The 24,521-nt window shown below is 36.0% G+C and overlaps 1 protein-coding gene across 1 annotated transcript in view; it reads right to left on the minus strand.

Annotated features, from left to right (window-relative positions):
- LOC113512980 (uncharacterized) overlaps window positions 1-23,627 on the minus strand; it is an 81,949-nt gene extending 58,322 nt beyond the window's left edge. Inside the window, exons 1-3 of the mRNA XM_052892630.1 lie at window positions 23,480-23,627; window positions 9,316-9,399; window positions 8,643-8,751 (exon numbers count right to left, since the gene is read on the minus strand). Of these exons, the coding sequence (XP_052748590.1) occupies window positions 8,643-8,751; window positions 9,316-9,372 (166 nt within the window). The 5' untranslated portion in view covers window positions 9,373-9,399; window positions 23,480-23,627. The remainder of the gene's footprint in view (window positions 1-8,642; window positions 8,752-9,315; window positions 9,400-23,479) is intronic.
- Window positions 23,628-24,521: the final 894 nt, after the last annotated feature.

The raw sequence follows: 24,521 nt of genomic DNA on the forward strand, positions 1-24,521 counted from the left end.
GTACCTCTGTCCCATTCGTGTTTCTACCGTGAAGTAGTTGTGTTTGCATGGCTCTGTTTCGGTTTGAAGGGTGGGATATGGCGTGAATTTACAGGGTACAGAGGAATAACACCTGAGTCCTCAGGAATGGCAACGCATGGGAGGTATCGTGGGCGAAACAGTATACTCTGTTATGTCCATGGTACTGCTCATGCCTATAGGCGACGGTTACCACTTTCCATCAGGTGGGCCGTCAGCTTGTTTGCCATTCTAAGTTGTATAAAAAAATAAAAAAAACTATAAGTGAATGTACAAAAGCGTATAAGCGGTCGTATTGATTAGAGACACTGTTTCTCTTTGTGGAGCAAACTCCTTGCTACTACAAAGCAAAGTCTACATGTAGAGAAGGAATTAGGTAATAAGGATATTATTACTATGGGAAATTAATGGTCACGGGATTGGCAGCAGCGTCCTTCTTAAAACATCACCGAAGCCTAATTGCGGTTGCCAACCTGATTAGGCGTGGCGACTGCTGAAACCCACCAATAGGGGGAGAGGGCATATTTAGCAGTGGACAGTTAACGGCTGATGATTGTAAATCTCTCTCAATTTAATCTCTCTCACAACGTTGTTCCCTCATGGCCGTCGGTTCGATTCCCTGGTCGGCTGCACACGTCGGATTAAATGTCGCTGATTACTGTCGCCGTCCGATCGGTTAAACCAGTGATTCTCAACCACTGTGCCGCGGCACTTTTAAAAGGGAAGGCCAAAGGGAATAGGGTAACAATAAAACAATACTACCAGATTATCCATACAGTAAATAGACAGATATACAGTAAACAGACAGATATGACAGTCTATCTAGCAGACAAATGGAACATAGAGGTAACTTGCTGGAATGTCTAACTTTTGCCTATCAATTAAGAATTTTTGTAAATTGTACAGCATTTTAAATAGGAAACTAAAAATGGAAAGGGTAGTAATTCATAATTGAAATGTCCGCTTTCAAACGTTTACGTTTATGGCTTGGTGTTTTCACTCTGACAACGGACACGATGACCATGGTGTTTGTAGAAACATGCCCTCGAGGTAATACCTACTTACCAGTCAATCGATTTTACTTTCCCATTAGTGGCCACGAAGAGGTATTTTATTAACAGGATGACTTTTTAAGAGTTTTAGTATATATAAAGTAGGAAGGATTTTTTTTTAATGAATGATAATGAAATGGTGACCCTTCCCGCGCTTAGGTATATACTGGAGGGGTACCAGTGAGGGTTCATTGGTAAGGATGGAAAGGCAGGTTAGTTAGCCCATCGTGACGAATTTAACGATAAATTAGTCACGATAGTTTCCAGGGGGAATTACGTTGAGGTCGACTTGATAGGGTATATTGACAGCAATGAGGGCAGAGCTCTCTATTACTAATAATCCCTTCCCCCCAGTAGGAAAGATTAACTTTCTTATTTATAAAAACTAAAACATTATGCAAAGTTACATTTTGACTTCATTTATTTTATTTATTGATCAACCTCACCTATTGAGGTATACAAATTCGCAATTATATAAGAAAAAAAAAAATTTTTTTTTCGTCACTTTTTGCAATTGGGAATTTAGTACAAGAGAAAGAGACAAAACTGTTCAGTAACTAAAATAAGGTTTAAAGGAGGTGCAATGTTTTTATGAATAAGGGGAATAGAAGATAAGTATGTCTTAGTTTTAGTCGATCATGCATATACCATAAATGTAAACAAAAATTTGAAAGGGATAATACAGTTAATTATTTTATAAAGTAATAGTTTATATATGTATTTTTTTGTATTATATATTTTGTGTATGTTTATATTAGTCAAATTATATGTTTGTAATGTTTGAATATGTTAAGTATTACTTTATGTTCCCTTAATTCTTGAATGTACCGTCTACCTACATATTTCTCTGTTTGCCCAGTGGTTGGTAGAGAACGTCATCCGGTGTCAATTACGCTAAATGTACACAATGTTAATTGTTGGATTTATTGTTGTTTCTCCCTAACAAATAACTTTTTGATAATAGAAACATAAAAATTATGTTTTTAAAATTTGTTCTGGTTTACTTTTATTCGAGTGTAATTTCAATTTATCTAAAGGTGCTTAAACTTACAAATATCCTTCTTCTAGTTGAAATTATCGCCATTTCTATGGCCTAAAGATAAATTAAGGGGGGTGCATCAAGGTGCGGCCATGTATACACAGGTGCATCGTTTCCGTTGTGTGCACACGGCCTTGGTATTTGCAACCCCCGGACTCATTCAGAGCAGATGTTTGAATGACGGTTAAATATATACTTGAGGAGTTATAAACTTGTTGCGCAGTTTAAATTTTTAAACAATGGAACAATAGAAGAAATATATAAGCTAGAAAAAAATTTAAAATAAAAACCTAAAAGATTATCTTCATTAATAATAAAAATAAAAAATACGTGATTCTGAAAAGTAAAAAAAAAGTACCGAAATTTACTATAACTATACTTTTAACGAGAGACCAAATAAGCAAAAAAAAAATGAAGGTAATAAACGAAAAATCATTCGAGAGCATATATGAGTATTGTTAATAAAATTAAAAGTGTTTAAGTTGGTAACTTAAGCAATTGGGAATTTCGTGTCAATTTTCAATAACAATTGAACAATTATCAATTATTTAGATTTATTATTTAAATAGTATTTTAATAGCGGACGTTAAAACGATCCATTTGATGGTAAGCGGTTACCATAGTCTATGAACACCTGCAATACCCTGAAGAAACTTTTTATCTCTTTTTTTAATCACTTCACGTAGTCTCTTGGAAAAACTTCGACAGATAGGTGAATTATATACTATACGAAATGCAAATATTAATCATTCTCAAGCATCAATGTCAATTCGAGAAATGTCGATGATCCCAGACTCACAAGCGGTATCGAACCTAGGAGAGATTTTGCCTCACTCTGCGTGTTCTACCGCCTGTACAATGGATTGTACTCAGAGGAATTGTTCAATATGATGCCCACGGCCACTTTCTACCATCGTACGGCTCGCCGTCGACAGGGAGTTCATCCTCATGTCCTACAGCCTCAATGGTCGCGTACTGCGCGGTTTCAGAGATGTTTCCTCCCACGAACACTCAGGTTGTAGAATGAGCTCCCTGCCGAGGTTTTCCCAAGAGACTACAGCATGGGGTTCTTCAAAAGGGGAGTAAAGACGTTTCTACAGGGTCGGCAACACACGCGTAATACCTCTGGTATTGCAGGTGTTCATAGGCTACGGTAACCACTTACCATACGTAAGCATACGCTTGTATAAATGCTGGTATAAAAAAAACACTTCTTTATCCCTTTTTTGAAGAACTCCATACTGTAGTCTCTTGGGAAAACTTCGACAGAGAGGTGAATTATATACTATATCAAATATTAATCATTCTCGAATGTAAATGTGCTTCACATAAAGTGCACGTTTTAATCTCTAAAGATCTCTTTTGTATCGCAATTAGCGTTACCAGCTATTTATATTTTTATCTCACAGACCATAGACTATAAATTATAGGTCGGTTACGAGTGACCTTTCGCTGTAATGTGTTTATCTTTTACATTTTGAATTGGCAGTCGGTTTGTAATTGCAGAAAATACGGGGTTTGTGATCTTCTTACTAAGCATAGTATGTATTTATAATTATTTGGAGTCCTATTTAATTCTTACCTTTTTTATACCACTGAAATGGCATACAAGCATACGGTCTACCTGATGGTAAGCGGTTATCATAGCCTATGGACATCTGGCGTTGCCGACCCTGAAGAAATCTCTTTACTCTCCTTTTGAAGAGCCCTATTCTGTAGTCTCTTGGGAAAACATTTTGCAGGGAGCTTATTCCATAACCTGAGTGTTCGTGACAGAAAACATCTCAAACAGACTCTTGGGTATGAGAGTGAAATCCCTCCGAGTCGTACAAAGGTAGAAAGTGGCCGTGGGCATCATATTGAACAATTTTATGAATTTGTATTTGTTGTTTCGAAAACGGAAAGTTAGTTAAGTTAGTGATTTGATCAGTCCGGGTTTAGCCGAATCGATGAAAATGAAACCGGAGTGCAATCCTTAAATGTGTATATTAGGCATAGGTAAAATCAGTATCGCTTTGATATATTGAATTTGTCTGGACATTGAAGTAAAAAGTTCATCACCGATTTTATATATGTTAAATTTATATCTTTAATAATGACGGTATATATATATATATATATATATATATATATACCTACCTGTACTTCCACCACGTCGTTCGTCACGTAGTCAAAGTGACTTTTTTCGAAGTAAAATGGAGGTAGCTACACGTTTTTTACTTTTCATTCTATATCAATGAATATTACACAATATCATATCATCACGTCGTAGGCGGTACCGAGAAGCGATCAGAACCAGGAAGTTTAATCGTTACCATTTGTAATTTTCAATCTATAATGTATATACGTATCAGTTATAAAATGTCCGCCCACATATTTGAAATTATACCTATATTTTGGCGGGCCGGACCGGCGATTACAGATTATAAATTGATCGGATTAAATGGACGTGTGACCCTGTCATTTTTGCACCAATTACGAAAGGTTATAAAATATTATATTACTTATTATGTTAATGTATTTATAATAATATGTTAAGTACTTGTTTAATAAGTGTGTTATAGTAATCTATGTTATTCGTAGTTAAGTTTCAAATCACGTTATACTATTTAATATATATATTTTTTTATATATGTTATAATTTTATTACCAGGTTAAGGTCACTGACTAGATTAGCGTGAATCGAACTTCAGAGATAAATTTTTGAGGATATATACGTTGACATCCTTTTAATACAATGGAATTTTGATATTTTTTTATATTGTTTGTTTTGTTTTTGTTTTTAATTACATTATTATAATATACTGCTACTGTGTGAGTCGCATGATTTTATGAATAAAGTAAAAAATAATTAAATAAAAAAATATAAGACATAATAATGAAAATTTCAATTTTTTTTTATACAACTTAGAATGGCAAACAAGCTGACGGCCCACCTGATGGAAAAAGGTAACCGTCGCCTATAGACATGAGCAGTACCATGGACATAACAGAGTATACTGTTTCGCCTACGATACCCCCATGCGTTGCCATTCCTGAGGACTCAGATGTTATTCCTCTGTACCCAGTAAATTCACGCCATATCCCACCCTTCAAACCGAAACACAGCCATACAAACACAGCTGCTTCACGGTTGAAACACGAATGGGACAGAGGTACCCAAGCAATCGACTTTTGTACAAAGTCTTCCTCTGGTAAGTAGTACAAAATAAACACGGTGAAATAATTTCCGAGAATAGTTTCCGTATGTATACACCCACGCGTTGTAGCAATCGTGTAATTGAGTTATAAGGTTTATTTACTATACTTATTAATCTGTATACTAGTGATCCGGCCCGGCTTCGCACGGGCACATACAATTTTTTTAAAAGGAATGGTTATAAAATGAGTTCCCTGCCAAGGTTTTACCAAGAGATTACAGCATGGAGTTCTTCAAAAGGGGGGTAAAGAGGTCTCTTCAGAGTCGGCAATGCGCGCGTATTACCCGTGGTATTACAAGCGTTCATAGGCTACGGTAACCGCTTACCATCAGGTGGGTCGTATGCTTGTTTGCTATTCTAAGTTGTATAAAAAATCTGATTTTGCAACATTTGATAGCTGTGAAATTTTTTGTGGAACAAAATTTTAAATTATTATTTTAGACGGAGACCTCTGCTGTGGCTTATAGAAAAACCACTTTTTTCCCTCTGAAGTACGAATCAGTGACAATAATATTTCATCCAAGTTAATAACCCAAACATCCAATGTTTTACATTTTATTTATTACCTTTTTTTATATAACATAAGGGGCAAACGAGCATGCGGTCCACCTGATGGTAAGTGACTACCGCCTCCATGATCACCTACAACACCAAAGGCAAGGGGGAAAGGGATCCGTCGAGGCTATCCGTCCACTTCTTAAGAAGTGCATGGATAGACGGCGAAGGCCGCTGACCTTCAAGATGACACAGACACTGTCCGGGCATGGGTGCTTTGGGCGATATCTGTGTCATGTCGCGCGCAGGGAGCCGACGGAGGAGTGCCATGCTTGTGGAGCGGACACGGCGGAGCATACGCTGGAGGAGTGCCCAGCGTATGCCGATGAGCGTCGTATCTTGTCCGCGGTAGTGGGGACCGATCTCTCACTGCCCGCCGTGGTTCGGCGGATGGTGAGCAGTGAGAGATCGTGGGAAGCGATGCATACAGTGTTATTCACCAGATAGTCTGTATCCTATATATATATGACTTTCTAACTAGTATAGTTAAACTCCAACCGTTTACTCTCTCTCTCTCTTTCTGTTTAGCGTAACGGCTGACTGGTAGACAATGCCATCAGGCATTAAGTCCGCCCTGTAGATATATTTTTATGTATGCGGAAGACAAAAAACACCTACATAAATATCAGTGTAGCTGAAATATTGACTTTACAAAAATTGTGATTAGTATAACCATAGATATATTAAGTCTTTAGATAGATAGACAGATACTCTTTATTGTTTCCTCCAAAAGATTACAATAGTAAACTTATTATAAATATAAATAATTACAAGAAATAATCACAATGAGAAAACAATGGGCGACCTTATCGCTGAAAGCGATCTGTTGTATGCAACCTTTGGATGGAGAGGAGTAATTATAAATATATATATTAAATATATATTAATAATTATATATATTAAATATCTATAAATATTAGATATTTAAAATTTTACTAATTAAAAAACTCACATTTGTAACCCACTTTACATGAGTCATAATAGGATTCATATTGTATAAACTACCAAATTAAATAGACATCACGCTTTGAAAGTATAATATTAACGAACTGGTAGTAGTTTTTTTTAGCGGAATATACAGAATTAACCGTACGATTCGTTTAAATCCGGGTTTTGAATCTCCAAAATCTACATAAGACAGACAAGTTTATTGTATTATAAACAAATAACAGCGACATCTATCCAATAGATTATGTAACTATCTAGATAATACTAGATAGAAGACTTTTAGATCTATATGCGTAGGATCAGATTACTGTGTTTGTTTAGAGGTCACATTTTCTTTGTACTTGATCTTTATAAACTGACTCACCAGTTAAACCGTCGTAGCCTTTGGGAGACCCCACAATACCCCTCCGTCGCGGATCCAGGATGATTAATTCCACAGGAATCCGGTCAACACGAATATATCACTTTCACTTAAACTTGTTACAATTTACAGCAAATAAAATCTATAAAAAAGTACTACAACAGTGTCCGTGTATCAAAATCAATGGAAAATACATGAGCGCGCCGCGTTCTCGCTCCTTTGTTCTGTACGTTACGTCGAGCATCATTGAATCATTGGGGAGATATTAATCTGCCTTTGGTTTTCTGATCACGCATGCAGGTGTCTGTAACTGATGGTCCGTTTTTCAACGCACAGTATTACACTGTGCCTTTTTGTGTTCTAAGCATATCACGCGTGGTTTAAAAATTGCGTCTGTTGAAAAACAACGTTAGCATAGCTTTGTTTCCGTCTCTCTCGTTCGTGCTACTAATTGTGAAGGTGTATCATCCGTCTCTGTTGCTCTCGAATATTGTTTTGTTAAGTAGGGATGTTCAAATTACTAAAGATTGCCGGAGTCTGTGGTTAAGGGATGATTGATGGGTTTTAGACGTTGTATTTTTATGCAGAAAATAAGCTAATGAAAATTAATAACAGCATTACTCTGCCACGATATAATAGCATGCATTAGTCAGCAGTACTCTTTAAATAAAAAGCATTTTTTTAGTTAGTTATTTTAGCGGGATACGAAATGTAGTTAAATTAACAAGAAAAGTAAAGGTCAATTCGGAGATAGAGTACTCCTCGATTTTGTCTAAAATTTAAATCTTAACTTATGTTATCTTATATTCGCATATGGGGTCAGCTAAGCTGTTGCACGTCGACCCATCGGGATCTTTTGTGCTTCCCCCTGCCTTAAACCATCATTTCATAGATCCTTTGTGGTACCTTAACGATATCTGGCTTTGGATAAGCCGTTCCCAGTAGCCTCATGCGCATGCTCGCTAACGAATCACAGTTGCACATCATAAGTATAAATCTTAACTTAATAATTTAGCAAATCTAATGTGTAAAGGAATTATAATTAAGTTTTGTCATAAAAGTTTATATTTGTTATAAAATAATTCCTAATAATTAAATAACAATAATAATTTAATGATTGATTATAAACAAACACGTAACCCTTCCTTATAAGTAGTTAACTATACTAAAATAAATCGTAGTAAACCAATTTAGAAGACTTGTGTAAAAAAAATCTCAATCTTCAAATTGGTTAATAAATTTCTAAGATATCGCCTTATGTTAACAAAAAATATAATCAAATTGAGTATCTTTTTTTGAAACCGGTTAATAGCTTAGCTCATTGTCTACGCAAAGGGGCGGCAAGCTATCTACATAATCATCAGGTGTGAGGTGTGACAGGTCAAACCTCTCGATACTTCAAAGAATCGACTCCGTGAGAAGTCTAGCTTTTATTTGAATGTCATTTAATGTTCATATTGCATACTGACCGAAATACGTGGAAGCGAAGACGCCGCGCGCCGTGACTTGTGTTGTAAACGCCTCTTCAGACAATGACCCTCCAATCGGCAACCCCTGCGGTTTTTGGCGGCACATTTTCTGGAATAAAATAGTTTTTATTTAAATTATATAAATGATTATTTAGAATAGGTATCACTTAGTTCAAAAGTTGTTTACTTGAGCACCTATGTCCTATTCGTGTCTAAGCCGTCTAGCAAATGTATTTATATGGAAATGCATGGCTGTTCAGTTTCACATGGAATAGTGAGATATAGTTAGTGAGATATTGTAGTCGTAAAATCTAAGAGTTTTCAGGAACGCATATGCAAAGGGTATCACAGTATATTCTGTAAAGACCAATTCATGTTTATGAATACAGTAACTACTTTTTTTTAAATGCACCGTAATCTTGTTTGCCATACTAAGTTGCATAAAACATTATATTAAATTATTTATTAGATTTTTTGTTTTATTATTTTTATTTTATTACAGACATTTACACTGCCATCTATCAGTATCTGTATGCACTGGAGTCTCTGCAGAAAGGTTAGAGTTGACGGCAATAAAATATAGATGTCTCTATTCACAAAATAATACTTCAGCAGTATTGATATTGCATTTTTTGCCGGGAATACTTTTCTATTTTTTATTTGATGTACTCACATCGTTGCTCTCTTTATTCCTTTGATCTTGGTTCAGATTGATATTTTTAGTTTGCATTTTCCTTTGTAGTCCTGTTGTCTCCACCTGTTGACAATAAATTATTTTGTAAATAAAAAAGAAAATCTGTTATATTTTACTTAAAAATAATTTTCGCTGTATGTTTATTTTAGCTATGATATCTAAGATATGAATAGGAAAATTCTTTGTTTCGTAGACACCATCCATATATTGAAAAAATTGTGTGTTTACATTATAGATTTTGCATCGCAAAAAATCTGATTATGTTTTTTTTTTATACAACTTAGAATGGCATACAAGCTGACGGCCCACCTAATGGAAAGTGGTAACCGTCGCCTATAGACATGAGCAGTAGCGTGGACATAACAGAGTATACTGTTTCGCCCTTGATACCCCCATGCGTTGCCATTCCTGAGGACTCGGGTGTTATTCCTCTGTACCCTGTAGATTATGTATGTAAAGTATGTTAAGCAAACAAATATGGCAGTGATAAATATGGCATCAGGTGGGCCGTCAGCTTGTTTGCCATTCTAAGTTGTACAAAAAAAAAATTTACATGCAATTTTACAATTTGGTTTATGGCCTTTGCAATGAACGAATTGATTTAGTTTTAGGAATAGTGAATAAAGAGATAGGTCACTGAACTGTGAAAGCTTATAGGCGAGTTATATTTGCTGGTCTGTATAACCACAGACACGAAGATTTGAATTGATTTATCTCCGTGAAGTTTCCAAGTGCGCTAAAAATATTCATACCCGTATCCCAGAATCCCTGAAACAATTTCCCGTGTCGCTCGTAAATCCGGTTGTAGCCAAAATTGATCTTGAACCATCAGTCTTTGTCTTTTTATTTACCCGCGAAAAAATTATATTAAATGGTAACGATCAAACGGTATTTACCAGATGGTACCGGTACTTTGTACTAAAATCATCTCCTTGGGTACCTCTGTCCTATCATTTGTGTTTCTGCCGTGAAACAGTTAAATTACAGGGTATAGAGGCTTAGTCCTTACGAATATCAACAGATCAAGTTTATTATGGACGACACAGTATTTTTTTTATACCACTGAGGTGGCAAATAAGCATACGGCCCACCTGATGGTAAGCAGTTACCGTAGCCTATGAACGCCTGCAACACCAGAGGTATTACGCGCGCGTTGCCGACCCTGAAGAAACCTCTTTACCCCCCTTTTGAAGAACCCCATGCTGTAGTCTCTTGGGAAAATCTCGGCAGGGAGCTCATTCTATAACCTGAGTGTTCGTGGGAGAAAACATTTCTGAAACCGCGTTGTACGCGACCATTTAAGCTGTAGGGTATGAGGGAGATCTCTTCCAGGCAACCTTTGGATGGAGAGGAGTAATTATAAACAGTTTGATTGGAAGCACGATAAAAATTATTTCTATACTTATAACAAATCTGTAGAGAGATCAATTCTGCACATGAAATATATTTCCAAAATAACTATTAGGGGGTGATTAGTGATCGATATTGATGCCAAAAATGCAATCAGTAAATTTTTGTCTGTCTGTATGTTCGTTATAGAAACAAGAACTACTCGACGGATTTTAACGAAACTTACAATTATTATTCATACTCCTGGGCAGGTTATAGTATACTTTTCATCACGCTATAAATAGGAGCAGAGCAGTGAAGGGAAATGTTAGGAAAACGGGAGAAATTACTCCATTTTAAACCTTTCGACGCGTGTGCAGCCTTAATGGCTATTTTTAAAATTGTAAAAATGTCCTCCCGTGCGAAGCCGAGACAGGCCGCTAGTTCTATATATTTCTAAAAATAGAGATGGGGGGGAAATGAAGTGTTAGTAATGGAGACTGAGAATCTCATTGCTACCAATATACCCAACCAGTTCGACCTCCGGTTCTCCCTGGAAAACTATCATGGTTACTTCCTGATGGATTCATCATGATGGGCTAACTGGCCTGCTTACATTCTCATCTATCACCCTTCACTGGTGCTCCGCCAGCGTATCCCGTTAGCGCAGGCGGGGTTACCATGCCATTTTCACCCATCAAAAAAAAATATATATAGAGATGTGATACATGTAATAATGTACTGGTAAATATATAACCCTACTTATAAAGAAACGGTATAAAATAGATTTATTGTTGATATTATCCAAATTTCAATTTTTGTCAGCAACATCGAATAGCAAACAATAAAGAACTAACAATCCCTGTTCTTTGTGACTGAAACTAATAGTAAGAGACTAGCTCTTGAATACTTACCGCATGGAAAGAAAAATAAAATACATACATAAATTCAATTGTACAACTCAATCTCATCTCTAATGTCACACACTAAGACAGCATTTCCCTTGGCACGTTCTTTGACGTGTGTTTCTTTTGAACCAGATACATACAAATACATTAAAACTGTTCCCAACCACGTAAAGTAGTTGGGAATCGTCTGCAAATCCGGGATAAGGGCTATCACTATAAATATTTAGTGTTTTTTTTTTTATTGAAATAGGGTTGTGATATTTTAGATCGGTGTATATTTTTTTTTAATGGGTGAAAATGAAATGGTTACCCCGCCCGCGCTATTGGTATACACCGGCGGGACACCAGTGGAAGATGGTAGGTGAGAATAAATGCAGATCAGTTGGCCCACCATGATGAATTCGACAAGAATTAATCATGATGGTTTCCAAGGGGAACCGCGTGGAGGTCGATCTTTCAGGGTATATTACTAGCAATGAGGGGGGGAAAGGGATTGTTAGTAATGGGGTCTAATAGCCCCATGACTGGTAATATACCCTCTCAGGTTGACCTCCACGCGGTTCCCCCTGGAAACCATCATGTTTAATTGTTGTCGAATTCATCATGGTGGGCTAACTGACCTGCATTCATTTTCACCTATCATCTTCCACTGGTGCCTCATCGGTGTATACCGATAGCGCAGGCAAGGTAACCAATCCATTTTCACCCACTAAAAAAAAACTAGCAATGAGGCTATTAGACCTAATTACTAATAATCCCTTTCCCCCCCGATCGGTGTATATTAGATGTGGGAGTATCGTTTATGTGGCACCAGGGATGTCCATAACATGAGTGACGGATAATTTGTCATATTTTTTGCTAGTTCAGATAATGCCGCGTCAAACGCAGTGCTAGAGTGTTATATTGTCAAAAGATCCGTAATTCCAACTCGATATTGCAAAAAGAAATTACAATGTTATAAGTAACGCAATATATCATCATGATCATCATCATAACTGACCACTGCTGAACATAAGCCTCCCAGTAGGGGGATTTGCCAGTAGTTGCCACGCTTGGTAGGCGGACTGGCAACTGCAGTTAGGCTTTGGAGACGTTTTAAGAGGTTTTTTTTTTTATGGGTGAAAATGGTATGGTAACCCCGCCTGCGCTAACGGGATACGCTGGCGGAGCACCAGTGAAGGGTGATAGGTGAGAATGAAAACAGGCCAGTTAGCCCATCATGATGAATTCATCAGGAATTAACCATGATTGTTTACAGGGAGAACCGCGAGGAGGTCGACCTGGTTGGGTATATTGCTAGCAATGGGATTCTCAGTCTCCATTACTAATAATTCCTTTCCCCCTACCTAACTGCGGTTGCCAATCCGTCTGCCAAGCCTGGCAACTATGGCACAACTCCCATGGGCGAGGCTTATGTTCAACAGTGGACAGTTAAAGCCTGTGCTATCAGGATACGCTGGCGGGGCACCAGTGAAGGATGATAGGTGAGGATGAAGCAGGTCAGTTGGCCCATCGTGACGAATTCAACAAGCATCGTACACAATGGTTTCCAGGGGGAACCACGTGGAGGTCGACCTAATAGGGCATATTGCTAGCAATGGGGCTGTCAAACTCCATTGCTAACAATCCCTTTCCCCCAGAGATTTTTAGATTAGATTACTTTACATCCACAGTTGAGTCAACTTGTCAATAGCCGATTTATAATAGTTCAACCATGGCCACCCATTTTTTCAGCATAGACATCATCCGACTTGTTAATAAAATTCTTGCATAAATTTATCACTGTACAAAAATTTCACACATAACTAGTTTTAACGAGCCGTTTATAGGTTTGAATACAAATTGAGTTAAATAATTTGAAGTGAGACAAATTATTTGAATTGATTCACATAAACTTCGACGCTGTCCGATAAGTTATTATTGCTTTATTTAAAACGGCTACCAAGAGAAGTAGGCTTGTAAACGTTAATATTTTTTTGGCGTACAATGAATAACATGTGATATATTTGTTAATTAATCGTATTTGATAATTTTTATTACAAGTATATAGGTATTTTAAATCGTCGACTAAGGAAGCATTTCTTATTACTATGCTGACGTATGCATATACGAGTACATATATGTATGTATGTTTGTAATTTGTTTATGTATTATTTATTCCAATATTCATTGTGTTTACAGGATTTATGTATTTTGTATAATTAACATATAGTTTGCATTATTCTTTGTATATATTTATCTTACGAATATGTTTATGCAATGTACACAAATGGTCTGATTTATTTTTTAAATTTGTTTTTAAATAACAATTTAATTGTTGATAACTTGAAAAAGTTTGCTGGAAGAAATTTCTTATTAGAGTTAAGCTCAAGCCTTTGTCTATTACGTTTTAAATAAATTGTTCTTATCTTTATATTTGTGTACAATAAAGAATAATAAAGAAAGAAATAATATTATTATTTATTACTATTATTTATTCATTTAATACTTTATAGAATGCCATAAAAATATGACAAAGGTAATTAAATGCACAAAGACGAGCTTAACTCTAAAAGAGTTCTCTTCCAGCAACACTCAAAGTGGAAAGAAGCAACGTCAGCGGGTACAATATTGTGACAATTTTGAAATAAAAGGAATTAGACAAAATTAAGTTTATACATAACTAATTATATAATATTTAATAGTATATATACACACAAATATAGACATAAATATGTATTTACACATAAAAATAAATAAATATTTGTTCATAATTGTAGAAAAAAACTCTTCAAGTGTACTCTTAAAAATATTTATGGATTGACTTTTACTAGAGGGAGACTTTGTACAAAAGTCGATGGCTTGGGTACCTCTGTCCCATTCGTGTTTCTACCGTGAAGCAGTTGTGCTTGCACGGCTGTGTTTCGGTTTGAAGGGTGGGATATGGCGTGAATTTACTGGGTACAGAGGAATAATACCTGGGTCCTCAGAAATGGCAACGCATGGGGGGTATTATGGGCGAAACAGTATACTCTGTTATGTCCATGACACTGTTCATGTCTATAGGCGACGGTTGCCACTTTCCATCAGGTGGGCCGTCAGCTTGTTTGCAATTCTAAGTTGTATGAAAAAAGAAGACTCACGGATAGACATGGGAAGAGAATTCCACAAACTAAAATTATTATTTGGGTTATTATTCTTTTTATCAATCTATCAATCAATCTTCTGATTCTTTATTATTAATTAATAAGATTTATTTTGATATTTTTTGAAATGTGTGAAAATGGAATGGCAATTCTGCCGCTATCGGTACACGCTGGCGGGGCACCAGTGAGAGATGAATGGTGAGACTAAAAACAGGTCAGTAGGCCCGTCGTGACGAATTTGACATTAATTAAACACGATGGTTGCAATGGGACTTTTAGATCCCATTACTGACAATACCTTTTCGTCTGTGTCCGCCATATCAGTCGTATTTTAACTCGGCGTCATGGGGGTGGAAAAATGTTACACGGACGTTGGGGTGGGTCTTTAATACGCCTTTCATTAATGTCAAAATTATTCCAACACTTTATAAATAACAAGGTTAATATTCATTCGTGTTTAGTTTTTTAGGTATTTATGTAAATAAATTAAATATCACATTATATTATGTTTTATTTATATTTAATAGAAATTTAAATTTTTGTAATAATTTTATACTAGTGGTTTTTGGGAATAAATCCTGTTTTGTATTTATTGAATTAAACAAAATGATTGTAATCAACTAATCAGACCTATTTTTTAATTACAATCGATGTGATTACTGATTTTTATTTTTACAAAAAAAAAATTCTGTCGTTTTAGAAGAAAAATCTATTTGTAGATACATAATCAAGAGTTCTAAATGAAGATATTTTAAATCTAGAAATTTTACTAAAGAAAATTTTAATATTTAAAGAAGAAAATTTACTATTTATTATTATTATATAATATTATATCCGTCATTTTCTTGTGAAGATAATCCTGACTTTTACTACACAAAATTTACTTAGAAACACATACAATTACGCGTTTTAAATTAAAATATTGTAAACTAAGATTTTAAACCTATATTTTAGTAAACATTTCGTTGATTTATTGGAGAATTTCTCTCGTTAGTACTTTAATTAAAGTTAGATTAAGAGATTATTAATAATAATTCCATTATTATTAAAATTTTAATATTAATTTTTTTTTTTGTTTTTGACATCGATGCTCCTTTCCACTTTGGTTGTTGCTGGAAGAGAACTCTTTTAGACTTAAACTCCTTTGTACATTTACTTACCTGTGTCATATTTTTTATATATTATTAATGTGTACAATAAAATATAAAATAAATAAATTAAATGATATATTTTAAATCTTATTATTATTATTTTAATAAATAAAAATATAAGATAAATTAATTTTATTATAAATCGAGATGTTTTTGTTGAGCAAAATCTTAAATAATGTTTGGGAATTCAAATTTCAACAGAATCAACGAAAATATACAGTCCTGTTAGCATGGGGATGGGAGGAAATAAATCACAGGATGTTGTGGTCGCTGCGGTTTATGGGTTAATGCGTTTGACTGGTCACTGGTGTGAACCAAACATACTAATCGGCTGTGCTAGTAAATAAAAGCTGTGGTTTTTTTTTATGAGTGAAAATGGAATGGAAACCCCGCCCGCTCTATCGGTATACACCGACCGGCATTAGTGGAAGATGCCAGGTGCGAATGAATGCAGGTCAGTTGGCCCACCACGATGAATTCAACAAGATATCAACTATGATGGTTTCCAGGGGGAACCGCGTGGAGGTCGACCTTAGAGGGTATATTGCTAGCAATGATGTTATTAGACCTCATTACTAAAAATCCCTTTCCCCAAAAATTGTGGTTATAACGCGAAATAAATATAAAATTGCAAACCTTTTTTTAATGAATGACAATGGAGTGGTCACCCCGCCTGCGCTAACGGTATACACTGGCGGGGCACCAGTGAGAGATGATAGGTGAGGATGAAAAGGCAGGTTAGTTAGCCCATCGTGATGAATACAACTGGGTTTCAGCGCGATGGTTTCCAGGGTGGATCACATGGAAGTTGACCTGACAGGGTATATTCCTAGCAATTGCTAGTCCGCATTACTAACAACCCTTCCCCCCTCCCTCCTTCTACGTGGAGCTGGCTAGCGAAGAATATCAGGTAAATAAATAGTTACTAATACATATTATGATATGGCCGAGAGATGGGCAGCAGAGTCCCTCTTAAAACATCGCCAAAGCCTGCGGTTGCCAACCCGCCTGACAAGCGTGGCAACTACTGACATAACTCCCCAAAGAGAGACTTATGTTCAGCAGTGAACGGTCATCAGATGATGATGATGATGACACTGTACATAGAAAGTATTCAGATTAATGTAAACTGATATATATGTAAATAAAAGTGCTTTCTACTGGAATCGAACCCACAACCATTGGAAGGTGAGGCGGTGCGTCAAACCACTACACCAGTAAAGCCTTCAAGCTAACATCAATTTCAATTAATACGTGCATAAATCCCCTCTTTCCCTATAATAGGTACAATTGGGGAAATTAGATTAGGATAGGGAAGGGTGAGTCAGTCTCATTAATCCCATAGAGTAAGCCCATGAGACTATGAAATAGGAGTCTTTTAAAAGATTAAATTGTATGAAAAGATTAATTGATCCGGTAAACGTTGTTTACCCCCTACCGCCATCTACCGGGTTGATTTGTACTTATTAAAATATAAACTATCGTATGTCTCAAGTTGAAGCAAATGTTCATTAAAATACAAAATTTATTCAAAATCTATTGAACGGTTCCGGACATAAGCGTCGTGTGTTTAGTCGCCTCTTACGGCACCCACGGGAAAGGAAGGTGTTACCCATTCTATGCCGGGACCATACGGCGATCTAGAAATGCCGTAGGTATTGTCGGTGACCATGGGCGGCGGTAGTCACTTACCATCAGGTGAGCCGCATGCTCGTTTGCCCCCAGTGTTGTAAAAAAAAAAAAAAGACGAAAAATTATTATTAACTTTATCAGAATTCAAATCGCATTTTTTCCGCAATGCGAAATCCTAATTTATTTAAATTATATTTCGAGAAAGAAAAAAAAACACTTATGGAACTTTTAATAAGATTAAGGCTTCAACGTGAAGTTAAAAAAATATTCTTGGACACTTTTAGATAATTATGATTAATTAATTAATTAATTGAAGTCCGGTTGAGATATCATATCTCAATGTGAATCTTTCCCACGAACTTTCTTTTGCGAATCCACTGCGTTATGAGGGCAGTGGAAGCAAGTACTGAGGTTTGTGTCTTATACTCGTTTTAAGCGACTTTAATAAATGAGCACTTTTTAAGCGTCTAATGTAAAATGGCGACTTTAAACGTAGGAGGTTATCGATTCATTTAAATTTATTTTTTGTGTGTATTTTGTCTTTTTGTCGAGATCATTTTAATGACGAATGAATTTTTACTAGGTAATAATTATTATTTCACGCTTATTATAATATTATAGGAGGGGGAGAGGAGACCGAGACATAGTTACATCAGGCAGATCAAGGAAGGAGTTGGTGTCGTGTCGTATTAAGAGGTGAAGAGACTCGCTGTAAATCGTAGTGAGTGGCAAGAGCTCCACCGACAAGAGCGCAGCTCTTAAATAGGATAGATAGATAGATATAATAATTATTTGACGCTTTTTGTGTAACAGTTTTGTTTTTTATTTAACATAATATGAAAAATACTATAAATGTAGTCTGCATAAGTAGATATTTCAATAGTTCTCGTAGTTCTCGAGTTGCAAGCAAGGAGCAAAGCACTCTTGCTTGAATGGTTTATTAATGGGTGATAATATAATGGTAACCATGCCTGTGCTATTGATATAAGCTGGCAGGGCACCAGTGAGCGATCATAGGTGACAACGAAAGCAGGTCAATTAGCCCATTGTAACGAATTCTGCTAGAATTAACCACGATGGTTTCCAGGGGGAACCACGTGGAGGTCTACCTGATAGGGTATATTGCTAATAATGGAACTGTAAGACCCCATTACTAACAATCCCTTTCCCCCTACTTTCATGGTTGTGCTTTTCGGGTTGTTTGTTCAATAGTTCTCACCATGACAGTGAAATTATAGAGTACGAAGTCTTAACATCTTATGAATGGTGGGAGAAGTGATTGTTAGTAATGGGCATTAGCAACCCCATTGCTAGCAATATCAGGTCGACTCTCACGCGGTTTTCCCTGGAAATCATTGTGTTTGATTTATAGTTGAGTTCGTCACGATAATAACTGATCTGCTTTATCATCACCTATCATCCCTTACTGGTGGCCCGCCAGTGTGTACCGAAAATGATGGTAGAGTTACCATCTCATTACCATATAGTAAAAACAGTTGGACGCGCCGTATTTGTGTGGAAGCTCAAAATTTACTGTCGCTTTACAACCCAATATTCCATTGAGCGTCAGGGGTGTTCTTCTCTAGAAATCTGTCCGACTCTAGAATAAGGGCATACGGGTATGCGACCCCGGCCTCCCGAGCCGCCGCAGTGTCCCAGTCCTTTCCGCGACTGCAGTGTCCCCCCCCTTTCCTTTCCCACATAAGTCCCTTATTCCCCTCATTCACCAATTTCCTTTACGCTTTTCCAACGTTCCCTTCCTTTTTTCCTCAATCTTTTCCTCTATACCGTAGGTGGCGGAAACCACCAACAAATGCATTCCCAAAGAGGGTTGACGTCAGGCAGGTGGCCGGTCGTAAAACTAAAAAAACCAAATCTTTTTGTATTATGGATAAAATATTATTACGCCGACCCCAAATGATTGGGATAAGGGTAGGAACATGATGATGATTCCTTTGATGAAAATCTTCAATTTTACTGGTAGAGCGCTTCCTTCACAGGATGACTAACGATATTGATTTCATTCTATAGGGATACTGTGTACAATTTTGTTTATACTTAAGTGTGTATTAGCGTGAACGCTTGCCTGCCAATATAATAGCCGAAGGGCCAATTAAGGCTATTCCACTCTCTAAACTACCTTCTTTCGCGTTGTATTCCTATAAGGGTCTTATAGAATGGTTTAAAATGTTTACTACAAATATTACCAGTTTCTAAATTTACCAGAGGGAGACTTTGTACAAAAGCCGATTGCTTGGGTACCTCTGTCCTATTCGAGTGTCTACCGTGAAGCAGTTGTGTTTGCATGGCTGTGTTTCGGTTTGAAGGGTGGGATATGGCGTGAATTTACAGGGTTGTGATAATTACTTCAGAATCAGCGACGTAATTATGTAACGCACGCGCGCGCACGCACGCACGCACGCTCACACGCACGCTCACATGCACGCACGCACAAAAGCACGCACGCACTCACGCACACACGCACCCACACCCACACCACACACACACACATACACACATGCACAAAAAGAAAAATTCAGAACCTCTTCTTTTAGAAGCGGTTTAAATATTTATTTGATATTTTAGTGGCATTATTATGCAAGCCGATATAAAAACCTAATTCTAAGACCTAATTATAATACAGTATGACTCACAGTAGTTACTATACAACAAATTATTCTAATGACCACCGGACTATACCAATTTTATAATAGAAATGACTCAGATCTATTTTACATATTACTTTTCGGTGGTCAGTAACATGATAGTTTTGATTAAGTAACAAAATATATATTTTTTCATTTTAAAGATAAGTTTGAATGAAAACTTAAAATCTACTGAAATTAATTGGTTTAAACGAACTTTTCTGAATGGGCTCGGGTCTGGAAGTTCTAGATTGTGCCCCACGATATCCATTATCTAGTTAAAAAATTTTTTCTCTATTGGTTCAGGTGTCTGAGTGTTCTGGGTTCTGCCTTTTGATATTCAGTATCTAGTTATATTTCTTTTTCTCAATTGATTCAGGTGTTTGCGTGTTTTCAATTCTACCCCCATATATTCGTTATCTAGTTAAACGAACTTTTCTGAATTTGCTCAAGTCTGGGTGTTCTGGATTGTACCCTCAGGTATTTGTAATCTAGTTAAACGAACGGTTCTGGAAGTTCTAAATTGTGCTCCCAGATATTCGTTGCCTAGTTAAACGAATTTTTTCTGGATTGGCTCATGTCTAGGTGTTTCTAATTACCTACCCTCAAATATCTATTGGTTATCTAGTTAAACGAACTTTCCTGAATTAGCTCGGGTTTACTACTTTCATATTGTCATTTTAATTCTTAAAAAAACTTGTAGTAAAAGATAACAGAGCTTCAAATCTAAAATAATAATAATTTACTTATTTACTAGATTGTTCCCGTGACTTTGTCTATGTGAAGTGTCCATGTACCATATTTCGAAATCCGTTCAGCTGTTTGAGTATGACTGAATATCAAACAAACTTCACATTCATAATATTAGTAGACTAGTAGGAATTATACTTTTTTTTTAAATCACGTAAAAGGTACGATACGCTAAACGGTTACTGTAACCTATGGACGCCTGCAACACTATGGATGTCACGTACACGTTGCCGACAATGAAGAAATCTTAATACACCTTTTTTGAACTCTCTAGGGTATATTTTTTGATGAACATTGTGATGAATTATGTAATTAGTTGGATAAATTTGTTAATGACGATTTTTAATTTTTTTTTTATACAACTTAGAATGGCAGACAAGCTGACGGCCCACCTGATGGAAAGTGGTAACTGTCGCCTACAGACATGAGCAGTACCATGGACATAACAGAGTATATTGTTTCGATTTACTTGTGTCCTTGTCTTCGTATTGTGTATAAATAACTTGTAAAAAAAAATACTCCCACGGTTTCGGTGGTGTGTGTAAGGTCCATAAGACACCAGTGTTGTATCGTTTCGTTTCAGAATTTTTAATTTTATTTTAAACGGCGCTCGAGTTAATAGTTCCCTCCTAAACTGCGATAATAGGGCGGTTACTACTTCCTGTGTAAATTTAAACCTTCGTTTCACCAACTATAATATTATTCTTGATCGAAGGTTTAAAAGTATAAGGTACAATATGAATTCAAAGAATTGTACAATGCAAAATAGTTATTAGAAATGAATATGTTTTGAATGTATTTATTGAGTGGCATGCTGTTTAGTAGAAAAACGTTTGGCTGCGGTCCGGGGGTATCAAGATTGAATCCTAACCCGATGTTTATAATTTTTTTTAATAAAAAAAAATGTAGTTTGAGCTTGTTGGTGTAGTGGTGTGTTACGTTACCCTTACGTTTCAAAGGTTATTGTTTCGACCTTTCGGATAATAAAAACATTTCTATTTATGAGTATGTATTGAAATGTTATTTATTAGTTCCTAAGACAGGTTATAAATTTATATAATTTTTGTAATATCATAGATAGATAGATAATTTATTTGCATTACTTACAGCACACAAATTACAACATACATACACAAAAAAAGCGAGATAACATAAATGATAAAAAAAAATACACAAAGCTAAATACAATTTTCGTTTGCGAGTGTGCCATAGCAATACAAAATGGCCACAACTCAGTTTATTGCTTCGCCCTCAAAAGAGCAAAGCACTGATATTCTGTTGCGGCCAAAGGGAATAGAGTAACAATAAAACAATACTACCAGATTATCCGTACAGTAAAAAAAGACAGATATACAGTAAACAGACAGATATGACAGTTTATCTAGCAGACAAATGGATATATATATAAAATATAAGTAAATAATTACATAAGTAAGTAATAGAATCTTATACTGATATAATAGAGTTATCATGCTTTAGAAAAGTCTTATCTATCGTTTTTTTTTTAAGCTAGAGCAGATTGTCCGTTATGGTGCTCCATTAAGGATTAACCATGACCATTTATAAGGGGAATGCACTAGTTGTTATTGTTAGTAATATTAGTAGCATTAATAACATGTACGGGAGAAGATATTTAGGTTTTCCTAGCTTCCGTATAATTCCACTTACCTATTTGTCTTTACTACTATTTTTATCTTCATACCAAATCTTTTGCTGGGTAGGCAGAAATAATTGAATATCAAGGGCCACTTTCATACACACATCTCTTACTCTACCCTTATCTCATACACCTTGAATCCGGATATTTTTCATTCCTCTCTCAAATAGCAGAGATCTGATAGTCTATCAGATCAATCCTCTCCTAATACATCCTTCCGGGGGGGAAGGGATTGTTAGTAATAGGGTTTAACTTCCCTATTACTAGCAATACACCCCATCAGGTCGACCTCCACGCGGTTCCCCCTAGAATCCCACCAGAATTAACTATCGTAGTTAATTCTAGTGGAATTCGTCACGATGAGTTGATCAGACCTGCTTTCATCATCATCTATCATCACTGGTGCCTCGTCAGCGTATACCGTTAGCGCAGATGGGGTTGCTATTTTATAATCATCTATTAAAAAAAATACATCCTTGCACGTTTTCATCATATATTATGTAATCTACACTAATATTATAAAGAGGAAAGATTTGTGTTTTTGTGTGTATATATGTTTGTAATGAATAAACTCAAAAACTACTTTGCCGATTTCAAAAGTTCTTTCACCATTAGAAAGCTACATTCACCCTGAGTAACATAGGCTATAATTATTGCCAGAAAAGGTTAGGAATCCTTACTAAAATTTTAGTAATGTAACTCAAGGTGTAAAAAAACGCTATAAAATATCTTATGTCGCGTGCGCTGCGGAAACTATTGTTGATAGAACAAAAGTATGTTGTACAATATTGAAGAAAATATCAATAACTACAAAAAACTTCCTGATACTATATGTCCAACTATTATCGTTATGTCACAATAATCACTTGTATCTAAAATGTGGTAAAAATGTCCACCCGTGCGAAGCCGGGACGGGCCGCTAGTTAATATATAAATACATACTCACATTTATAAATATAATTCCAAATAATAATACAACAAATCACTAATGGCACACAACACAACGGTCACGCACACAAACACAGCGCGTACACGACAAATCAATTTTCGGATCACGGCTGCGCGCGCGCGCTTCGCAGAACGTCCGTGGTAGCTGCGCTCGCGTCATATACTAACTGGCGTTCTGTTGTTTTGTTAACTACTTTGTTTTGGTAAAGGAATAAATACTATTACGATTTTATAAATGTTATTAAATAACATAAAATATATTTGTTTATGTACTCTAAATATTAATAGTTGTAGCATTTCAGCTGCCCGCTGACAACATGTTTTCTAACTGCATTGGGTTGACTGGAAGAGATCTCTGTCAGAGATAAGTCCACCCTTGCTCACAATATTTATAAATGCATTAACAATGTAATTTCAAGTGCAATAAAGATTTTTGTAATATGGATAAAATCATATTACGCCGACCCCAAATGATTGGGATAAAGGTAGTAAGATATATATATATATATATATATATATATATATATATATATATATATATATATATATATATATATATATATATATATATATATATATATATATATATATATATATATATATACAATGGGCCTTCTTTACCTGTGGGTGTCGTAAGAGACGACTAAGGGAATTTAATGGTCATGGGAAGGGGGGAAAATGATTGTTAATAATGTGGAGTCAATCCCATTGCCAGCAATATACCCAATCAGGTCGACCTCCCCGTGGTCCCCCCCGGAAACCATCGTGCTGAATTCCAAGTGTATTCATCACGATGGGCTAACTGACCTGAAATTCTATCAAAATCGGTTTAGTAGTTTATTTCCTCTGTATCCAGTAAATTCACGCCATATCCCACCCTTCAGACCGAAACACAGCCATGCAAACACAACTGCTTCACGGTTGAAACACGAATGGGACAGAGGTACCCAAGCAATCGGTTTTTGTACAAAGTCTCCCTCTGGTAAAAGTGTTCTACCAATCAAATTGTTTCACAAAGAAACGTGGGTTCTAAACAAAAA

This window comes from Galleria mellonella, unplaced genomic scaffold, assembly GCF_026898425.1.
Source record: "Galleria mellonella isolate WM207_F2 unplaced genomic scaffold, CSIRO_AGI_GalMel_v1 utg1634, whole genome shotgun sequence".
In the NCBI taxonomy this organism is placed as follows: domain Eukaryota; kingdom Metazoa; phylum Arthropoda; class Insecta; order Lepidoptera; family Pyralidae; genus Galleria; species Galleria mellonella.